This window comes from Aspergillus candidus (assembly GCF_002847045.1).
Source record: "Aspergillus candidus strain CBS 102.13 unplaced genomic scaffold BDW47scaffold_4, whole genome shotgun sequence".
NCBI lineage: Eukaryota > Fungi > Ascomycota > Eurotiomycetes > Eurotiales > Aspergillaceae > Aspergillus > Aspergillus candidus.
In genome coordinates, this window is record NW_020194009.1 from 687,908 (window position 1) to 707,320 (window position 19,413).

The window sequence follows — 19,413 nt, forward strand, 5'->3', positions numbered from 1 at the left end:
ATTAGATCTCCTGAAATAGAGAAATTTGGAGACAAACGTGAATGACTTGGACTTCAAGTCATTGAAGTAAGCACGGCCCTCTTCTCCTTCATTGACTCCGAGAGTTGTAAAAATCTAGTGCTGTGGAGGACATCCTCCTACCCAGAGACAGGACGGGGCTAAATGGATGGTCTTAGCAGTCCAGATAGAAGAACCGCAGTGATTACACGCCTTGAGGAGATCTTTCTGTCTCTGGGTCATTGCTGAGGAGTTTCGTGGCTGAGATGGTCGTGAGTTGCACGTTTGTCGATGGTCCGTCGGCCGAAGTTCTGTCGTCTATATCGTGTGTCATGTTGTTGTTAGAGATAGGCTTCATGTGGCAGTTTGGACTTTTGTGAGGGACGGGGAGCCGGTATAATCATCCTACCAGAGAACACGATGTGCACTCCAACTTAGAAGAGAGTTGTGTCTAGTGGGATGTTCAAGAGGTTGTCTTTTGGATAGTTGGGATGGACTATGTGATAGGATATGTCCTTCGGTCTTCCAGCACGAGGTGGCCATGCGTAACCACACACGCATGGACTATCGTGGGATAGTACATACAGCTCTTCGGAATTATGTACGATCCAGGGATATGCACCGGTGAGACCCAGCTCACATCAAAACTTTATCGCATCCATTACACTTATGGATCAAGGAAACCCCTGCGTTCTCATCCAGCCTCGTCCCTTCAATCATGTAGAATCTTCGTAAAATGCGGCAAATCCTTCACGAGATGCTGTTCGGAGTGATTTAGTCCACAAGAATCTGAGATTGGATGATCTTACGTCCAGATGGTCACATGTGACTGTAAAACAATAACATATACAGAGTATTGGTAGGTCAGATGACTTCCACGGCGAATACGCGATGGTGTAGCAAGTGACAGGGTTGCTGCATATATACTAGGGCACAGACCTAACTCCGCCAACCACTGTCAACGGCCGGACTGTATGAATGTCCGACATCCTTAGACGCCCCTCTAAATAAGAGAACCCAATGCCATTCATGTAACTGTATTTTTCAAAGAATGGAAATTCATGCTGTCTCATGTGGTATGAGAAATAAATCGCGTATGATACAGAATGAGTGCTCGGTTGATGCGTTGTGAGAGGCGAGTATTGATAGCCATGTGGACAAGCGTGCTGAGGACAGTGTCCTGGCTGTCTGGGACGCATCACGAATATCCAAACAAGACAACAAACAAATAATGCTATTGCATCTTGTATTCTGTCAATTTCGATACCAGCGTCACTCGCAACATTTGACGTCATCGCACATGTCCGTCAATTGACATACAACAGATTACTTCGTCCTCTAGACGAAGAGGAGACAATCACAAGTAAGGAAACTATCGCGCAATAGGTCCCTATTCCATGTATGGGGGAGTAGTGGGTCCAAATAATCCATCATTCACATACGTGCCCCACCCCCTTGATCTTGATATGCAGGTGCATTCGTATTACTTAGCCTGCAGACGGAGTACATCAGTAGGGTGACCCTACAGAGCAACCTCAGCCAACGAGGGGTACTCACAATGCAAGCTTCAAGCAGGCTACACCGCTTCTCTGCTTTGGAGAGAATAATGATGGGTACAAGAAGGGAGCCTGCGGATTTCCTCTTCTAGCGATGCATCCCTATCCTCCCTCGAGCCTCCCCCTCTCTTTAACCCAAACAGCAATGAAAACACCAAACGTAAAGCTGGATCAGTGGCACAAATTTCTGGCCGCGAATGCCAAGGTCGAATTTGTTTGGCTCCAGGTTCTGTCCTATTCGTCCAGGCCGTATGTGCGAATTGTGCCTACCACCAAATTCACCGAGATCCTCCAGAGCAGAAAGTATGTGTCTGTACCGACGGCCGCGTTCTCGTTCGATCCTGAGGATCACCTCGTCAAAGGGAGCTCCCCATGCGGTACTTTCTATCTCTGTCCCGACCTAGACAGCATCTACTGCCAGCCGGGTTCGGAGGGCACCCGGGCAGTAGTCCAATGCAACTGCGTCGACGAGAGCGACACGCCCATCGACGAGTGCGCTCGCTCCAGACTCCAAACGCTCGACGACCTCGTGCAGCGTGAAACGGGATTGACGGCGCTGGTCGGCTTTGAAGTCGAGCTGGTGCTCATGAAAGCCGAGTCGCAACCGGACGGAACAGTGCAGTACCGCCCCCTGAGTGACGTGCACAACTGGTCGTGCATCACGCTGGAAGATACCAAAATTCTGGGCGTGCTGGAGAGCATATCCCGCGCCCTAGCCCAAGCGGGTGTCCAGATCGAACAATTCCACGCCGAGTGTGCCCCCGCCCAGTGGGAGTTCGTTTTGCCCCCGGCGCCTCCCGTCCAATCCATCGATATGCTGCTGCGAGCCCGCGAGACCATTCGCACAGTGGCCTTCTCGCACGGCCTGCATGCCACCCTGTACCCGCGTCCGTCGCCGGACCACGCCGGCACGGGCGCCCACGTCCATATCTCGCTGAACAGCCCCGGCGAGGAACGACTGGCGGCCAGCCGTGTCGAGCCGTTCTTCGCCGGCCTGGTGGAGCACATGCCGGCTATTTTGGCCTTTGCGCTGCCCATGGAGCCGAGCTACCATCGCCTGAAGGCGGGCATCTGGAGCGGCGGGGAGTACGCGTGCTGGGGGTGGGAGAACAAGGAGACGCCGCTCCGCCGAGTCAAGGGCAATCGGTTTGAATTCAAACTGATGGACGGACTGGCCAACCCGTTTCTCACGCTTGCTGCCATCTTTGCCGCCGGACTCGAGGGGCTGCGGTCGGGAATCAGGTTAGAGGGAGGACCTTGTCCCCAGGCGGCGGCGGATCTTAGCAATGACGAACGGCGCAAATTGCGGGTGCATGTCTTGCTCCCTCGGACGCTGGATGAGAGCTTGAGGGAGCTCGAACGCGATGCCAGTCTCTGTAGCGCCCTCAGCAAGCAGGCTGTGGCAACCTATGGGGGACTCAAACGGGGCGAGGCCGAATGGTTTCGGCGGATGGAACCTGAAAAGCAGATGGCTTGGTTGATTTCTAGGTATTAAGGTGGTGGTTTATATTGACTTTTACTTGACTCATTGGCACAGTCGTAATACAATTGACCGCAGCATCATTCCTTCCTGATCTGAATTCCCTTGATCTATAACCCCTCGATCTACGATACTCTTAATCTATGATACTCTAGATCCACAATACACAATAGCTTCGGTCGCCATGGCCCGTAGACATAGTTGCAGACAGTAAACACACAACGGAACCCGATAATAGATCATCGTGGTTCTAATGAAAGTAGGGCGAGCCCTGCAGGTATGATTCAAGCCCTCGATAAATTAGCTCATCTCCGTCGAATCAACATTGAATCCGTTTCATTGCAGTGTACTGTTCTGTTTTTCGAAATCCCCGGACGCTCCATAAAAACGGCCGCATTCCACTGCTGACTATGAATGCAACGCGCACGGTGCCCACTCATCGACAGAGGAGCCGACACGACACCGTGCAAGGGGTATATTGCGCGGTATTCGGGTCTCACCGACATTCGTACGACCGGCGGCTGGTATTCGTCAAATGCTTGTGCATGGAGGGTGGAGTGCGTCGATGTTGAAGGGCTGGCTGAGACTCACCTGATACAGAGTTCGATGACGCGCAGGTGGTTGGACGTTAAGTGTGACGATCGTCGCTGACGACGGCACTTGCATAATGAAACCGTTGCCCTGGCTTCGACACAGCTCTGAAATGGGCCTATGTGAGGCACGGTTACGGGGTTCATTACGTATTCTCCTGTCGACCTCTCCTGGCTTGGTACGTGGGCGGTGGAGTGGCTAACCACGTTGAGAATTGGGGACAGGATGCACATACCGTCGTCTGGTCGATCTGTGTGGAGTATCAGTCGTGGTATCGTTTGTATGGCCTTGGTTGTGTGAGATCGGTACAGTATGGGGTTGCCCTCACAGTGAACATGGGAGGATTGTACAGGGAGATGGTAACTCCCGAACCATACGCGTCTTGCACGGAAACCAACCAGATGTCGCACGCGAGGCACGCTGCTCCCTGGCGGTCAGGGCTTGCTTGGCTTGGATGGGAGGTATAAAAGGGGACGCTCGAGGGCATTGCGAGAAATTCCTATCTCTCTTTTACTCCCTCTTTTCCCATCTGCCCTGGAACGGATGCGCCATTGGACGTCCACGTCGATTTTCTCTCTACCAGTCTAGTTTGTTATAGATCAACCTTGCCCGGCACAATGGCAAGGACCTTTGCGAATGTCGTGCAGACCCTGTCTACTGAGGTAGCTGACCGGCCCGGGCTACAGCCGGCCTTTGAGCAGGCCGTCGCCGACGCTCGAAAGGTGGCCCCGGTCGCCATGGACCGGCACGGCATCGCCTCCCTGACCGACTTCTACGCCTACCTCGACCACCTGTTGACGTGGATCCCCCGCGAGGACAGCACCTCGGGCGTGATGACGGAGAAGATCTGCCTGTTCTACCTCGTGCTCAACCAGCCGTCCGTGTTCGCGCTGCAGACCCCCGTCAGTCCGTCGACCAGTCGGGGCCCGCTCTCCTGGACGTCGCAGTGGATCGTGGACTACGTGCGCTGTCTGGGCGCCTTCATGGACACCCCGGGGTCCGTGACCAAGGAGTCTCTCGCCACCTTCCGCCAGGCGACCAAGTACCGGATGAACGACTACATCGAGCCCGAAGGCGGGTGGAAGACGTTCAACGAGTTCTTCGCGCGGCACGTCAAGCCCGAGTGCCGGCCCGTCGCGGACGCCGCCAGCCCTCACGTCCTGGTGAGCCCTACCGACTGCACGTTTGTCGGGTCGTGGCCCGTGGACGAGCGGGGGTCGGTCTCGTTCAAGGGGATCGAGTGGTCGATCCCGGAGCTGCTGCAGGACAGCAAATACGCGGACCGGTTCACGGGGGGCACGTTCATGCACTCTTACCTGTCGCCGACGGATTACCACCGGCAACACAGCCCTCTGCCGGGTAAGGTGTTGGAGACGAAGATCATCCAGGGCCAGTGCTATATGGAGGTTGGCCACGACGGGGCGGGCGATATGCAGACGAGTCGGCGGGATGCCAAGACCGAGCCGCCGCTGGAGATTGTGGACGGGGATGGGTTCCAGTGGTGCCAGACGCGTGGGCTCCTGGTGCTGGACACCGCCGTGGGTCTGGTGGCGGTGCTGCCTGTGGGGATGTGCCATATCTGCTCGGTAGTGATGACGGTCCAGGAGGGACAGACTCTGGAAAAGGGGCAGGAGATCTCGTATTTCCAGTTCGGGGGGTCGGATATCGGGCTGGTGTTTGAGCGGTCGAGCAAGGTTGATTTGAACGTGACGCCGGGACAGCCCTTGAAGATGGGCGAGAAGATGGGGGCGGTGTTTTCGAAACACCCCTAACCAATGGACGTTTGTGGGGCTGATCTAGTTTTACTTTTGTTTTTTATTTCTTCTGTCACTCGACGAGCCGCTGGGATTGGGGGTAGATTTAGGGGGACGGTTTCTGGGGCTTAAGATAGGGGGGTGGGGGTAATCCGACAAGAGATCGCTGCCATTGGATCAATGTGGTTTTACTTTGGTGTATCCTCTAGATCATGAATTATGTCGTCTAATATATTATTTTTCATTTGTGCCAATTCGTATCGGTAGAGTGGCTGAGGGATATCGGCATAGTACGGCGAATGGCGTTGCTAGGGAGAAACCATCATTTCAGTCACTAGGATACCTCCTTTTCCATTCTCGTGGGTTTTTTAATAATCTGATGAAATCAAAGTCGAGTCCTGTAGAAGAAAGCAGTGGTTTCTTTAGTAGAACTTGTGACTGGTAATTGTTGGTCGTTGTCTAGGGTTGGACTGGTGTGAATATATATATATATATAGAGGAGATAATAATATATCCGGGTGTGGAGAGTTGTATCGACATCTTTAGAGTTATGCATATGGATTTAGGAGAATTCTATACGTGTGCTCTACTCAGCTCTACATCATACTTTCGAAGCGTTCCAGCGGTTGAGCTCCACATATACTTTGGGATTACGCCGCAGTGTGGGGGGGCCAACCATATCACGACGTCTAAAAAGACCAACTATGATAAGCTTCCTGCTTGGCGTCCTACTATACATACCACGATAGTGTTTAGCAACAGAGTATATTATATACATGCTTCCAGGATCCCATTGTTTGTCCCGGTCCATCCACTCCGTACCCTGGATCTCAATGATCTCGACAAACAAACGGGGCAAACGGACTCCGCCCCATCGACATGACGGGAGAAGAGGATCCACTTGGGGGGGTTGATGAAACACTTCTCTCTTGTTTGGTCGGACTTGCTGATATGGAATGATCTTGAGTCCATGGATGGAGATGGTGAAAAGAATAGAGTCCCTGTCGGAATAATATTGTCTAGACTCTCCCCTCATATCATGACTATACGATCAGTACCATGATATTCTCCAGGTATAATGATATAATGATGGGTGGAATATGAAGATGGATGGGTCCCGCATCCTCAGGCCACCAATCACCTTCTCCTCTCCACTTTTTTCTCTCGTTCTTTCTTCTCCACTTCTCTCTCTCTCTCTCTCTCACTCTCTCTCACTCTCTGGCTTCTCTTTCTCCTCTCCTCCTCTTCTTTTCTCTCTTTCTTTCATTCATTCTTTCGTCCGTCTATCCTTTATCCTTCTTCCTGACAGTCCCTGTCTGAGACAGCTCCTGTCAGCCAAAACATCCAAAATCTCCAAAAAACAGCATGATCTAGTCAATCCCCCCCCTTATCCTTCAGTGAAGCCGGGTCCTTCCTTGTCTTTCTTTCTTTCCCTGGTCCAATTTTCTTCCTGGGAATCTGCATCCCAGTCCATTCTTTTATTTCCATTGACCCCCGTCTCTCTTTCTGGTGGTGAGTCTGGCTGTGCCGACCGACTGCCCACCGCACCATGTTGTTGAAACCCGCCACCCCCCTCACCATCCTTTTACTTGTCGCCTTCGCCCTCCTGCTCCTCTCCGTCATCTCCACTCCGATCGTCAAGGGTATCCCTCTCGCCACCTATAATGATGTCGACTATGGCGTCTTTGGCTACTGCAAGAGCGGCGTCTGCACCAATATCCACATAGGCTACACCAAGGGTATCTCTCCTCTCCCTTCTCCCTCTCTCTATCTATACTAATCATTTTTAAAATCTATAGAGGACATTAACAACACCGGCGATGACTTCAATCTCCCCTCCACCACCCGTACCTCCCTCTCCTCCATCCTCATCGTCCACCCCGTCGCCGCTTTCCTCACTCTCGTCTGCCTCTGTCTCGCCGCTGCCGCCCACTTCCACGCCCCGTCGCATTCGCCCCGATACCTCCTCGCCCTGCTGATCCTCCTCCTGCCTACCCTGCTCGTCAGCTTGCTTGCCTTTCTTGTCGACATCCTCCTCTTCGTCCCTCATCTCGGCTGGGGCGGGTGGATCGTCCTCGCCGCCACCATTCTGCTCATCACCTGCGGCATCGTCACCTGCGCCATGCGCCGCACCCTCGTCAGTCGCAAGGCCCGCAAGCGTCGCATCGCAGAGAACGCCGAGATGAGCGGCGAGAACTACTATAATCGCCAGGCCGCCGCCAATGCCGCCCTCAATACCACGTCCATCCCCGTCGAGACCAAGGAGACTATCGTTCACGGCCCCTCGGGCTCTCTCGGCAGCGGCCCCACTGTCGCCACCTTCCGCGCCAGCGACGACGACCGCACCCCGCTCAATGGCGCCGCCCCCGACCCCCCCGTCCTCGACGACGGCGCATACCACTCCCCGCCCCGCGACGACTGGAATGGCCCCTACGCCGCCGCCCCGCCCATGCGACCCCCGCGGGGCCCGCCCCGGGGGCCTCCGCCCTCCGGCCCCCGTGGTCGCGGCGGCTATCCCGGTCGCGGCGGCTGGGGACGCGGTGGTCCGTATGGGGGACCCCGCGGTCCGCCCCCCGGCGCCCGCGGCGGATACGGCCCGCGCGGCCGCGGCGGTCCCTACGGTGGTCCCTACGGCGGTCCCCCGCCCGGCGGATATGGTGTCGGTCCCTGGTCCGGCCCCCCTGCCGAGGAGGACCCCTACGCGTATCGCGGCCCGTCCCCGATGGGCGGCGGGCGCCACCCCTCGCCCGGTCCGATTGGCATGGCCGTCTCGGAGGACCAGGCGATCGAGATGACGCCGCAGCCGCGTCGCATGGGCTCCACGGAGCCGGATCCGGGTCTGTCCGTCAACGCCTACCCGGAGCCTGCCAGTCCTTCCAGCCTGTACAGCCGGACGCCGTAAGCTTTTGAAACCCCTCCACCCCCCCTCCACCCTCTAGACTGCCGTGTTGCGTAGAATGCGCCTGCTTACGCTCAATAGCTCGTACATCCCCGCGCGGGCCGTCTGGGGCCCCGACCTCCGCGTCGGGACCTCTCCCTCGCCGATCCCCATCTACGGGGCGCCCCCGCCACTCTCCCGCCCCTCGCCCTCCCCCGACGAGCCGGACGCCGTCGCGCCCCTCGCGAACCGAACCGGACCGAGCGCGGGTAATGCCCGCCTGCCCAGCGCGCTGATGCCGGGTGGCAATGGTGAGCGGACACCGCTGGACGATGTGGAGGAAGGCCCCAGCTCACCGACTACTAGCGATATAAGCCATTTTACCTCCATTTCGGAGCGGCCGGTCAATCCGCGGTGGCATCCACCGCCGCCGCCCCCGATGCCCACCCGTACGAAGCAGAGTATCTTGTTGGAGAATAATCCTGATTTTGACCTGCGCGTCGGTGCGGGCCGGGGGGGACGCATGCCGGCCACCAGATACCCCATTCCTTGATTTTAAATACCTCTTTCCTTCTTTCCTTCGATCTGTTTATTTTGTGTGTGATGCATTGGGCACATAATGTTACCCGGCGAACCGCCATGCGCTCATGCTTGGAGTTGGGCGTTGGGTGGATATCCCTGTACATATCCAGTAATATATTACATTGAACATGATTATGAGATGAACGAGAGATGTATTTTAGATGGTTACGGTCCATGTTGGACAGGAGTCAACTTTACATGAAGACTCCCCTTGGCCCACACGACAAACGACTTTTGATCGATCCAGTTTTGCGAATCGTCCGCCAGCTCCATATCGAAGTTCCAGATCATGCGTGCTAGAATGAGGCGCATTTCGGCGTAGGCCAGACTATCCTTATTAACACTGCCCTACCAAACGGCGAAAGAATAAGGAAAGGGGGGAACATACTTCTGACCAAGACAGTTGCGCGGTCCTAAACTAAAAGCCTGCACCGCATGCCGCTTGTCGTCTTCGTAGGCCGGATCGCCCATATACCGATCGGGAATGAACTCGTCGGGGTTTTTGAAGTTGTGGGGTGACCGGTGCGTGGCGAGCATGGGGACGCCGACGGATGTCTTGAGCTTATTAGTTCACCATATAGACAGTATCGTAGACAGTATCTTTCGAAGTGTCCACCGGTAGGAAGAAGGAAAGTGACATACCCCCCCCGGAACCCATCTCCCACAGATGAAATCCCCTCCCTCCACGATCCGCGGAAACCCAAACGGCACAGGCGGATACATGCGCAGTCCCTCGTTCAGCACAGCCAGGGTATACTTTAGCTGGTTCACAGCTGCCCAAGTGATTTCCTCCTCAGAGCGAAACGACCCCCTTACCTCCTTTTGCAGTGTCTCCATCACCCCGGGCACGGTCAGGAGATAATACGTGACGCCAGACAACAGCGTAGCTGTCGTCTCCGACCCCGCAATGATCAGCACGTACGCGTTCGAGATCAGCTCGTCCTCGCTCATCCCTTTCTCGGCCGGCTGCTTAAGCACGTGGCTGAGGAAGTCCGCGCGCTCATTATCGCCTTTTTCGATCCTTGCGCGCACCTTCTCCCCCGTCATCTCGTTCTGCGTCTGCTTATCCTCGCGCACCTTTCGCGGAATAATCCACCGCATCAGCTTCTGTCCCCACGGAATCCGTCGTAGAATGTTCGCCCACGCCGCATTGTGGAAGTGGCTGAAGAGCACTTGCACCCAGAAGTGATACTGCGAGTTCTGCAGACAGCCGAAGGAGTCGCCGAATGCGAGGTCGCCGATTATGTCGAATGTTGTGTAGTTGTACCATCTGCTTATATCGACTGTTGCACTTCCGTCCCCTGCAGCTGTGGCAGCACGCAACCGCTCAACAAGTAGATCGATATATCCCCGGACAATCACCTCCTGCCGCTGTAGACTCGCCTCGCTGAACCCCGGCGCCAGGGCCCGACGATACCGCGCGTGCGTGCGGTCGTCCGTCCGCAGCATGGAGGGGATATGGTTCGGTCCGACAGATACATGGCGCTGGTCTTTCGGACGCTGGGGTTTTCCCGGCCGTACGCCGTAGATTTCCTTCCAGGCGGAGGGGTCGGTGAACGTTACTTCGTTGGGGGCGATGCGCACGGCGGGCCCGTATTGGGCGTGGAGGCGTTTTGCGTCGTGGGGAAGGGTGCCCCGCAGGATGGAGCGGAAGAGGGGGAGGGGCGTTGCGGAGTTGGCGAGGGGGCCGGGGAAGGACCGTAGGGGGTGGAAGTAGATGTTGTAGATTATGTAGAGGGTTATTGTTATTGTAGTCTTTACAGTTAGTTTGTGCTGGTTGGGGGAGGGGGGGTGAACTTACGGCGAGGAGGATGAAGCCTGGTATAGCGAGGGGATGATAGTAGAGTCTGGATGAGAGATCCATCATTTTGAATGTCAGGTGGGCGAGAGACATGGTGTCTTATGAATGTCTACTCTCCGCTGGTCAATAATAAGTCAGGAATATAATTTGATATACCTCCCGTTATGAGTGAAGTGGCTGGACTACATATAGTGCCTCGGAACCATCGTCTACGGATGCTACTGTTGGACCTCGACACAAACCCTGATGGACCACACAGCTGAAGGTTGTCAGTTGTTCACTGCACCTTGATTGGTGTGGTGATGGCGGGGTTGTGCGGATCGGCCACGCTGCTACATGGCTACTCCACCCAGTTGGGGTCTAGGATGGAGAGGCAATGTATGTATGTACGAAAGAGGAAGTAGTGAATGCATCTGTATATTTTTTGTATGGTTATATGTGTTCAATCTATGCCAACGTGCCCATGTCGGCGATATACTTCTGCCACATCTCTTCATAAGTGCGAACCGAAATGCCAAATGCTTGACACAGACGCCTCTTGTAATTGCGCTCGTCCGTGCTAACAATGCAGTTGCCATACACGCCTGCTATTACGGCTGACGTGATGAACGCCTCCCTGCGCGTGTTGACCAAATTGTACATGGTCTTGGTCAGCGCGTTGCTTGCTTTGTCTGGTTGAACTGCCTCGTCCAGTTAGGCCACATCCCCAGCCTTCAACTGAAGAACCGTCAGGCAAAACGCAGGCGTGGCGATAATCTTGAAAATATCTGGTTCACTGCGCACAAATTCAGGAAGCCTACCACTAATATGTATTGTCTACTGGATAAAATATATTCATCCTGTTCAGTCCGCATGTCCGCATGATCAACTAGATCTTCCGCGCGTGGGATTGTTGTCCCAGTGAGATCGACGAGTCATGACAATTATAACTGCTCTGGACTCAGAGTAATTGTGACACGTCTCCCTGTATCTCATTTGATGTGTGACAGATGCAGGAAGAATAAGTTCGGTGTTCCGTGACTTGGCAGGGGATGAGCGTGGAAAACTCCGAGAAACCTGCCAGGGGTACCCAAATTGAGCTAATCGCCCATGACCTCGAACAACCTAGTATCACATTATACACAAATCCATCACTATTACAGCCAGACTACGAAGATTTCATGATCTCTGTAGGTTCTGGAAGAACCCTGTCTATAATGCGAGTAATCAACCGAAAGACTCGGGGCTCAAGAGGAAGAGCTCGCATTTGTCCGGCTGGAGATGTTTGTGCAAAGGAGGTCCAGCTCAAGTCCCCACAGGGTCACGAGCTACGAATTTCGTGCGTGTTTATCGTCATACAGATCCCTGGGCTTCGTTGATGGGGTGAGGGGCAGATATGTGGCGGGACCACTGTCGAGGACCGTGAACCACAGGGCCCTGGGAAGGCTCATATATAACTTCCAGATCTTTTAAAGGACCCAGACTATGATCAGTACGCGTCATACATGACAGCCATGAGAATAGACAGTGAGATCTTAATCATAAGTCTAGATATTCATCCCCTGAGTCTTGTACTGGCAGATCACCAATTGTGATGTTTCCTGGATATGAACTAGTGTGATGCAATACTACTACAATAAGCATGATGGCACTCATTCAGTTTTTAGGGGCCGGTCGGTTCTATTAACATGTACCTGAAGATCGGCCAAGTACTAGACAACAAGATCCATATCAATCTCAGGGACCCCGGGCACGTCTCCACAGATCTTGCTTTCAAGGAATATCACATCTGTTGCAAGTCCGGTCTATAAGTAGCTTAGATGAATGTGGTATCATTGTTATATGTAAATGTTATATGAAAAAATGGACGTATAGCAGGCTTTTGTGCAAGACGTCCTTGGATACCCAGAGCAATAGATTTGTGCATTTTCTAGCACTAAAGTATAGAGTAATTACTGATGGTCTAGATGTGCCCTGTAGCTCTCATGAAGCCATTATAGAAGTACCGACACCTGATTTTGTACTATGATATCATGTATCTTCAAAGTCTTGTCTACCAACATAGCTCAATAAAGTTTAGACTATATAACATTATTTCACTGGTAGATTCACTGCTCCACTCAGCCAAGCGATGAACCAATCATTAGCTTTCTACATGCTATGAAGAAGTACCTTATTAGTTCAGGGACTCATGTCATTCTTGATACTTTTGTGATGATCTACAAACTGTGAGCTATCACTGAATATACCGACAGCCGTATCTCATAGTTATACACCACTTCGGCAGCCAGTCAATTTAAAGGTGATCGAAACATTCCTCGAGACTGCTCAACGGGAGATACATTCTTTTCGTCAGCCAAGCATGCCGTCGGGATATCAATCATATCAGGCCCAAGTCCGCAGTTCGGTATTTTCTCATCGATGATAGGATCATATATTTAGACGTTGAACGGGCTAAGAACACCAGGATCATGGACCGTTCCTCTGACTATCGAGTGGCGGAGGATTAGTCTAGACTATCGGTCTTAGCCGGTGATGGCATCATCAGGCATCCAACATCGAGGAGAGCACGGGATCCGTATAAACCCCAACTGCTTTGATCTCGTCCTTCCATGCACACCGAACACATCTCGATGCTAGATTCCAACGGCTTGATAACAATCCCCTATTCACGGTCCCAGTCTCAGTCACGACTGTTCAGTCTAGACGGTCGGTTCGACCGTCAGCGTGGAATGCTCGAAGCTTAGCAGACGAGGAGTCAGCCTTGCCGATCATGCCCGCTCTCATCTAGTCGCCTCGTAAACCGCCAACAATTCGCCAGTCCCTTGAATCCTGCCAGTCTTGGCCCCGAGGCCGGTCGACAGGCGAAGCAGGAATTTTTCCTCTTTCTTCTTTTTGCTTTGCCTGGCCTCGGACGGGGGAGGCCCGTGGACGGCCTTATTACCTGTCAATGTCCCAGACCTCCTCATCCCACAACTCAACCCCACAAGATCATCATGGCGGTCTCCTCTCGCCTGGCTTTCTGTCTCGCCTGGCTGCTCTTCGTGAGCTCCATCAGCGAGGCCGCCAGTCCGTTCAGCACCTTCAAATGGTCCGATCGCACCTACGGTCCTGACGGTCCGTGGTACGCCGTCACCGTCGAGCTGGGCAGCAAACGTCAACCCATCGACCTCTACCCCGGCGACCGGTGGGCCAGCACCGTCCTGCTCGACAATGTCTGCGACAATAAGACCGTCTCGGACGTCTGCTACGCCGAGCGTGCCGGCATGTTCAACTCCAATCGCTCGACCAGCAACGCTCCCGGGGTCGACAACACCTGGGTGACCAGCACCAACTTCGACACCAACCAGGGCACGAAACTGCACCGCGTCATGGGCGACAGTGTCGTCATCGGCGCTACCGAACCCACGCGCAACATCAGCTTCGACGCTGTCAGCGAGGCCTACACGACCTACCCCAACGGCAAGAATTATCCCGTCTTCGTGGGCACCCTCGCTATCGGCGCCCCCCGTCGCTACCACATCGTCGAAGGGTGGCGCTTCAACATGATCGGCGCCTACCTCTACCATATTCCCGCCGGCGAGGCCCAGTTGCCTTCCTACTCCTACGGCATGCACATCGGCTCCGTGGCCCTTGACGTCCCTCCGTCCCTGATCTTGGGCGGCTACGACCGCAACCGCGTGCTAGGCAACGTCAGCCGGCAGCCCGTTGCCCAGGACTCCGGGGGCACCGGCGCCCTCCGCATCAAAATGACCGACATAACCATCGGCGTCGCTGGCGGGGAGTCTCCCTTCAATGAATCCAGCTACAACGGGCTCCTGCAGCGCTCCGGCCGCTCCGACTCCCAAACCAGCCAGTCCCTCGAGGCCGACCTCGAACCCGTCAAGCCCTACCTCTACCTCCCCAAGTCCACCTGCGACAACATCGCCGCGCGTCTGCCTGTCACCTTCGACTCCGGCCTTGGCCTCTACTTTTGGGACACCGATGACCCGCAGTACGATCGCATCGTGGGTTCGGCGGCCTATCTCGGCTTCCAATTCTACGGCAACAGCTCCAACACCAACAAGCTCGAGGTGAAGGTCCCCTTCTCGCTCCTCTCTCTCACCCTGCAGGAGCCGCTCGTCGAACAAAACACCTCCTACTTCCCCTGCTTCCCCTCCGACAGCGACCCCGTCATCCTCGGGCGCGCCTTCCTCCAGGCCGCTTTCATCGCCTCCAATTGGCATGACGACACCGGCACCGGCGAGTGGTACCTGGCTCAGGGGCCGGGCCCCGCCGTCGCCTCCACCCCGGAAGTGACCGTCATCGAGCCGGATGACTCCACCCTCGCCGCCTCCTCGGACACTTGGGAGAGCTCCTGGGCCGACCACTGGGGGGTAGATCTCGGCGACGCAGGAGAGTCGCCCGGAGAGTCGTCCGGAGAGTCGTCCGCCGCGGGCCTGTCCACCGGTGCCAAAGTCGGCGTGGGCGTCGGGGCCGGGGTCGGCGGTCTGCTCCTGATTGGAGCGGTGGCCGCGGCGTGGTGGCTGCTCCGACGGCGTCGTCGGCAACGCGAACAGGCCCAGGCGCTCGCCGCACAGGACGCGACGGCCGGCGGAAGACCGCCACTCTCCGACTCGAAGAACCTGAGGGAATTGGCCGGTGACGGTCGCCCGCACGAGATGCACAGTTCGACGATCTACGAGGCGCCCGAGTCGGATCCCGGGAAATCGAGGCCGTCGGAGCGGTTCGAGTTGGCGTGAGTTTGCTTTGTCTCTGTTGTGTTGATTATAGCGATATCCGTCTTTTATAGACATAGTATAATGAAGCGATACCCAATCTCTGCATTCACGGCGATACCAAATTTGTATAGTTTGAATTAATCAATAGTAGTCATTATATACTTGTCTATATTCATGGTGATACTGGCTAGCACACCTCTATATTAGTATATGATCCGTCTATCGTCTTCTATCAGCGTCAAGTATATTCCTCAAACACCCAACCACACCACCGGTCATTGCTTCTTGGCCTTGCCCGTCTGCCACCAGTACACGCCCTCCTGGCGCTCCCCAGGCCCACAATCCTCCGACACATACCAGCAGCGGTGGAAGGTGTCGACTAGGGACTTGAGGAAGCTCTCGTCCTTCGACTCGTGGTAGTGCTCCTGCAGCAGCGGCTGGATCGCCTCCGTCGCCTCCTGTGCGTGGTAGAACGGAATCCGCGGGAACAAGTGGTGCACCACGTGGTAGTCGATGATCTCGTGCATGAAGTGGCGGCCGATGAAGCCGAAGCTGCGGTCAATGGTGCAGAGCGCGCCGCTCGTGAACGACCACTTCTCAGGGGAGAAGTGGGGCACGGACGGGTGCGTGTGGTGGAGGTAGGTGATTGCCACTGTTATTGTCAGTACTTGCATCATGGACAGGAAAGAACGAAAAAAGACATACCCAGCCAGTGGTGTACCCAGAAATACGGGATCACATATAGAAGAACCACCTTCTGCCACCCGTAGTGCCACCCGACATATCCCCACACGCTCGCCGTCATCAGCAGCCCCATATCAGTCAGGAAGATGAGCAAGCCCTGGCCCGGCACCCAGAGCGTGCCGTTCGGTGCGTAGTGCGACAGGTTGCGGGCCTTGGCCACATCCTCCACTCCTGGGATACTCTCCTTGCCGGCCGACACGTACTGGAACATGTACATCTGCCAGCCGAACAGCTGGTGGCCGAGCAGATGCGCGACGCTGGTGGCCAGCGGGGTCTCCTCGATCAGCTCGTGCACCTGGTCGAGCACGCTGAGCTTCCGGTTCTCCATGAACTCGCTCTCGGTGTAGGGCACAAAGGCCGTGTCGCGGGTCAGATGCCCAGTGTAGCGGTGGTGGCGCGCGTGCGTGATCTTCCACGAGTAGTAGGGCACCATCAGCGCCGAGTGCAGCGCCCAGCCGACGAAGTTGTTCAGTCGCGTTGACGGCGAGAAGGCACCGTGGCCGCACTCGTGGGCCAAGATCCAGAGTCCCGTGCCGACGCAGCCCTGCAGGAAGGTGTAGAGCGTCCAGGCGACGATGCGCAGCGACCCCGTGGGGATCGAATCGATGTAGGAGGCGGCGTAGATGAGAACCCCCGCGTAGAGGACATCGCGCGCGACGTACAGCAGCGACCGGGTGGCCGAGCGTTCAAAGCAGTGGTCTGGAATGGCGTCGCGGAGGGCCCCCAGCGTGGGCTGCTCCGTCTTGAGCGAAACCATCACGGGCGTGGACTCCACGGTGGAGGTTTGGGTGGCCATGGCGAAGGATGTAGTCGTAACTTGACGACAGACGGGGAAGGGTCTCGTTTCATTCTTTTTATCTCTTGACCGTTGGATCCTGCTAGGCCCGAATTGAACAGTCTCTGTTTCTGTTTTTTTTTATTTTTTTATTTTTTATTTATTTTTTATTAATATCTTCTATTTTTTTTTTGCCCTCGCCTAATAGCGTGGACCTGATATCGACGTGCTAAGCCTGGGATGCTATCTAAATAGATCCACCTCTGGCCGGTGATCCCAATCAAACCCCCCGGAGGCGTTGGGTGGGATCCACCGGTCATGACGGGTCACAGTAGCTCAGTCCCCTATCTTTAGCTGGCTTTCTCTGCTGAAATTGTGGTTATTGACGGTATGGACCGGATGACAGTAATATTCTCGAATCCCTCATTGGCATTCCCCATTACACTCCCGTTAAGCTATGTTTACTCTAACAGGGTTATCTTATCTGGCATCTCATGCGCTCCCACTCTGCTCTCCTCTATTCTCGGGCAAGAAGATCAATTTTTCCATGACAGATACCTCGGTCGCCACTGACTAGGAAGAAGAATCAAGAGACCCAACCAGAACGATTTCACAAGGGGACAAGCTGACCAGTCAAATGCGAAGTCGCGGCTCGGGTCTCCTATTTCGGGCCCGGTGGGTCGCGGCCTTTGCCAAGGGCGTTGAGGTGAGATCCCTAGCTTGTCTCGGATTCTGTGGAATTGTCGTGAAAATTTCGAATCCGCGTGAATTTCTCGTGACACGTGCAAATAGGGACCCGTGGATTTGAAGGATCGGAGAGAGGATTCTTCTGGATGGTCTTCCTGAATCCCATCTGCGAATGGCGCCAATGCTGGGCTCGCATGTGATGGTCACTTAAACTTTCCTGACTCCCATGGCTCGAAGATAACCCCTGACTCTGATCTGTCGGATTCTCAACAATACCCCGGTGGATCCCGTGTCTCTTTCTTCTTGCAGCTAGCCTGCCTCCTGTTTGTCGGTCTGGCGATCATGAATCTTCCAGATGGTTAGGGCTGTCGGGGAAGCCCTAACTGGATGCACTCAACCCGACCAGTTCAGTCTGCAACGAAGGGTCAAACCCCGGCAGATCCTGGAAACTCCGTCGGCAGGGTGCATCGATAGATCGATCACCCCTGCAGCCCGTCACACTGGATCCGAAGCCGTCCGAAGCTCCGACGGGCGCAATGGAGACCAATGTAAACATAAACCAGGCCATTCCCAACCAAGACCGGGACAATCCACGCAGAACGGTGTCACAACAGGAGACGACACCCTTTTGAGGGCCGCAAACTCGGAACGACACCCTCCCTCTTGAGCTTATTCCCGGCCTACTGGTCCCCGGCTCATTGACCACACCCGTCGTTCCGGCGGCACAAACACGGCGTACTACCGTGGCATTCCAATTCCAGTAGCATGGACGATGTGTCATTAGCGGATTGCAGCGCAGTCTGCAGAGCTCGCGGTACACGAAAATGAAGATAATCACAAGGATGGGCGCGCTGACATACGGCGCCAATCTACAATAGGAAGATCGTCGCGTTCTTCCCTTCCCCGACGATCTGGTTCAGGTTGCGCCGCATTTGATTGCCCGGCCGATCAGGTTCTTCCGACAATGCCAATTGACTGGATGCGAATTAGAAAAGCCCGCAGTATATGATAAGAATCACAGTCGGCGCAGTAGGAGGCTATTGTCCAAGCCCATAGGTGGAGGGATGCGGGCTCTTCGCGGTCAACATCGATCTAATTGTACAGACAATGTACAGTCCCAAACCTGCGCTGATGACCCTACAACCTGACCTCAGGTACCCCACGTTGACCTACACGAACACAGTCAGCCCCGTCTAGTTCACCACTTCCGACCAGTGGTGCACGGTGGTGTTGCTCACAGGTTCCAATATGGCCGCGCAGGTCAAGACCGCGCTGCTGAATTAGCCATCGATCCTATCAGGACGTCTCACCCAAACCTAGTGCGGGAGGCGGCACTTGAAAGAGACTACCGTCAGACTGGTCACCACGACCAGACACGACATCCGCATCCCCAAGTCGATGTCAGCGTCGCGACCGCATCCAATATAACGAACACCAAGTAGAACTGCAGCTGCACTACCACCAGTATGAAGAACTGCAGCATTTCACGAGAGTTGATCCCGAGCATGTGGATCCGGTAGATGCTGGAGTACTGGGCCGCGACAAAATTGACCAGGATGAGACCTAGCCCCGCCCCTTCAACTCACAGCGGCAGTTGAATGTGATGATAGACCCGCTGGGATGGGCCTGCCCGACAGCGATCTGGGGGATGATGGCAGGGATGGCGATGACGAAGACGGTGATCAAGCAAGGGATAAACCACTGCAGGCCGTATTTGTAGGCGATCGAGCGATATCACAGCAGTTTTCCTTGCCGGTGACAGTCTCCCATAGTCGCCAACAGGTTGCTATCTGTGACGGGCACCGTGCGCGTTTGTCGTCCGACTTTTGCGGCAGTGGGCGATCACCTTGATGACCAGTGTGAGGTGC

At 55.1% G+C, this 19,413-nt stretch overlaps 6 protein-coding genes across 6 annotated transcripts; 4 read left to right on the plus strand and 2 right to left on the minus strand.

Annotated features, from left to right (window-relative positions):
• Window positions 1-1,698: 1,698 nt before the first annotated feature.
• BDW47DRAFT_133141 (FluG family protein) lies at window positions 1,699-3,048 on the plus strand (the record flags this gene model as incomplete). The annotated part of the gene is made up of 1 exon (XM_024817753.1): window positions 1,699-3,048. The coding sequence occupies one exon, from the start codon at window positions 1,699-1,701 to the stop codon at window positions 3,046-3,048; it is 1,350 nt and encodes a 449-aa protein (XP_024675679.1).
• Window positions 3,049-4,241: 1,193 nt separating this feature from the next.
• Window positions 4,242-5,396, plus strand: BDW47DRAFT_133142 (phosphatidylserine decarboxylase; the record flags this gene model as incomplete). Its single annotated transcript, XM_024817754.1, has 1 exon — window positions 4,242-5,396. The coding sequence occupies one exon, from the start codon at window positions 4,242-4,244 to the stop codon at window positions 5,394-5,396; it is 1,155 nt and encodes a 384-aa protein (XP_024675680.1).
• Window positions 5,397-6,927: 1,531 nt separating this feature from the next.
• BDW47DRAFT_122704 (putative pH signal transduction protein PalI) lies at window positions 6,928-8,809 on the plus strand (the record flags this gene model as incomplete). The annotated part of the gene is made up of 3 exons (XM_024815900.1): window positions 6,928-7,117; window positions 7,178-8,276; window positions 8,335-8,809. 3 exons carry the CDS (start codon window positions 6,928-6,930, stop codon window positions 8,807-8,809), a joined length of 1,764 nt encoding a protein of 587 aa, XP_024675681.1.
• Window positions 8,810-9,003: 194 nt separating this feature from the next.
• BDW47DRAFT_115348 (cytochrome P450) lies at window positions 9,004-10,732 on the minus strand (the record flags this gene model as incomplete). Its single annotated transcript, XM_024814787.1, has 4 exons — window positions 9,004-9,166; window positions 9,227-9,393; window positions 9,481-10,593; window positions 10,640-10,732. The coding sequence occupies 4 exons, from the start codon at window positions 10,730-10,732 to the stop codon at window positions 9,004-9,006; spliced, it is 1,536 nt and encodes a 511-aa protein (XP_024675682.1).
• A 2,639-nt stretch (window positions 10,733-13,371) lies between these two features.
• On the plus strand, window positions 13,372-15,426 carry BDW47DRAFT_56951 (uncharacterized protein). Its single transcript, XM_024819343.1, has one exon. The coding sequence runs from the start codon at window positions 13,615-13,617 to the stop codon at window positions 15,358-15,360; it is 1,746 nt and encodes a 581-aa protein (XP_024675683.1). The 5' UTR covers window positions 13,372-13,614; the 3' UTR covers window positions 15,361-15,426.
• A 44-nt stretch (window positions 15,427-15,470) lies between these two features.
• BDW47DRAFT_99493 (fatty acid desaturase-domain-containing protein) lies at window positions 15,471-16,843 on the minus strand (the record flags this gene model as incomplete). The annotated part of the gene is made up of 2 exons (XM_024820893.1): window positions 15,471-15,991; window positions 16,045-16,843. 2 exons carry the CDS (start codon window positions 16,838-16,840, stop codon window positions 15,615-15,617), a joined length of 1,173 nt encoding a protein of 390 aa, XP_024675684.1. The 3' UTR covers window positions 15,471-15,614.
• Between the last annotated feature and the right edge of the window lie 2,570 nt (window positions 16,844-19,413).

Coding starts and splice junctions, on each gene's coding strand:
- BDW47DRAFT_56951 (XM_024819343.1), top strand. CDS start 13,615: ATGGCGGTCTCCTCTCGCCTGGCTTTCTGTCTCGCCTGGCTGCTCTTC.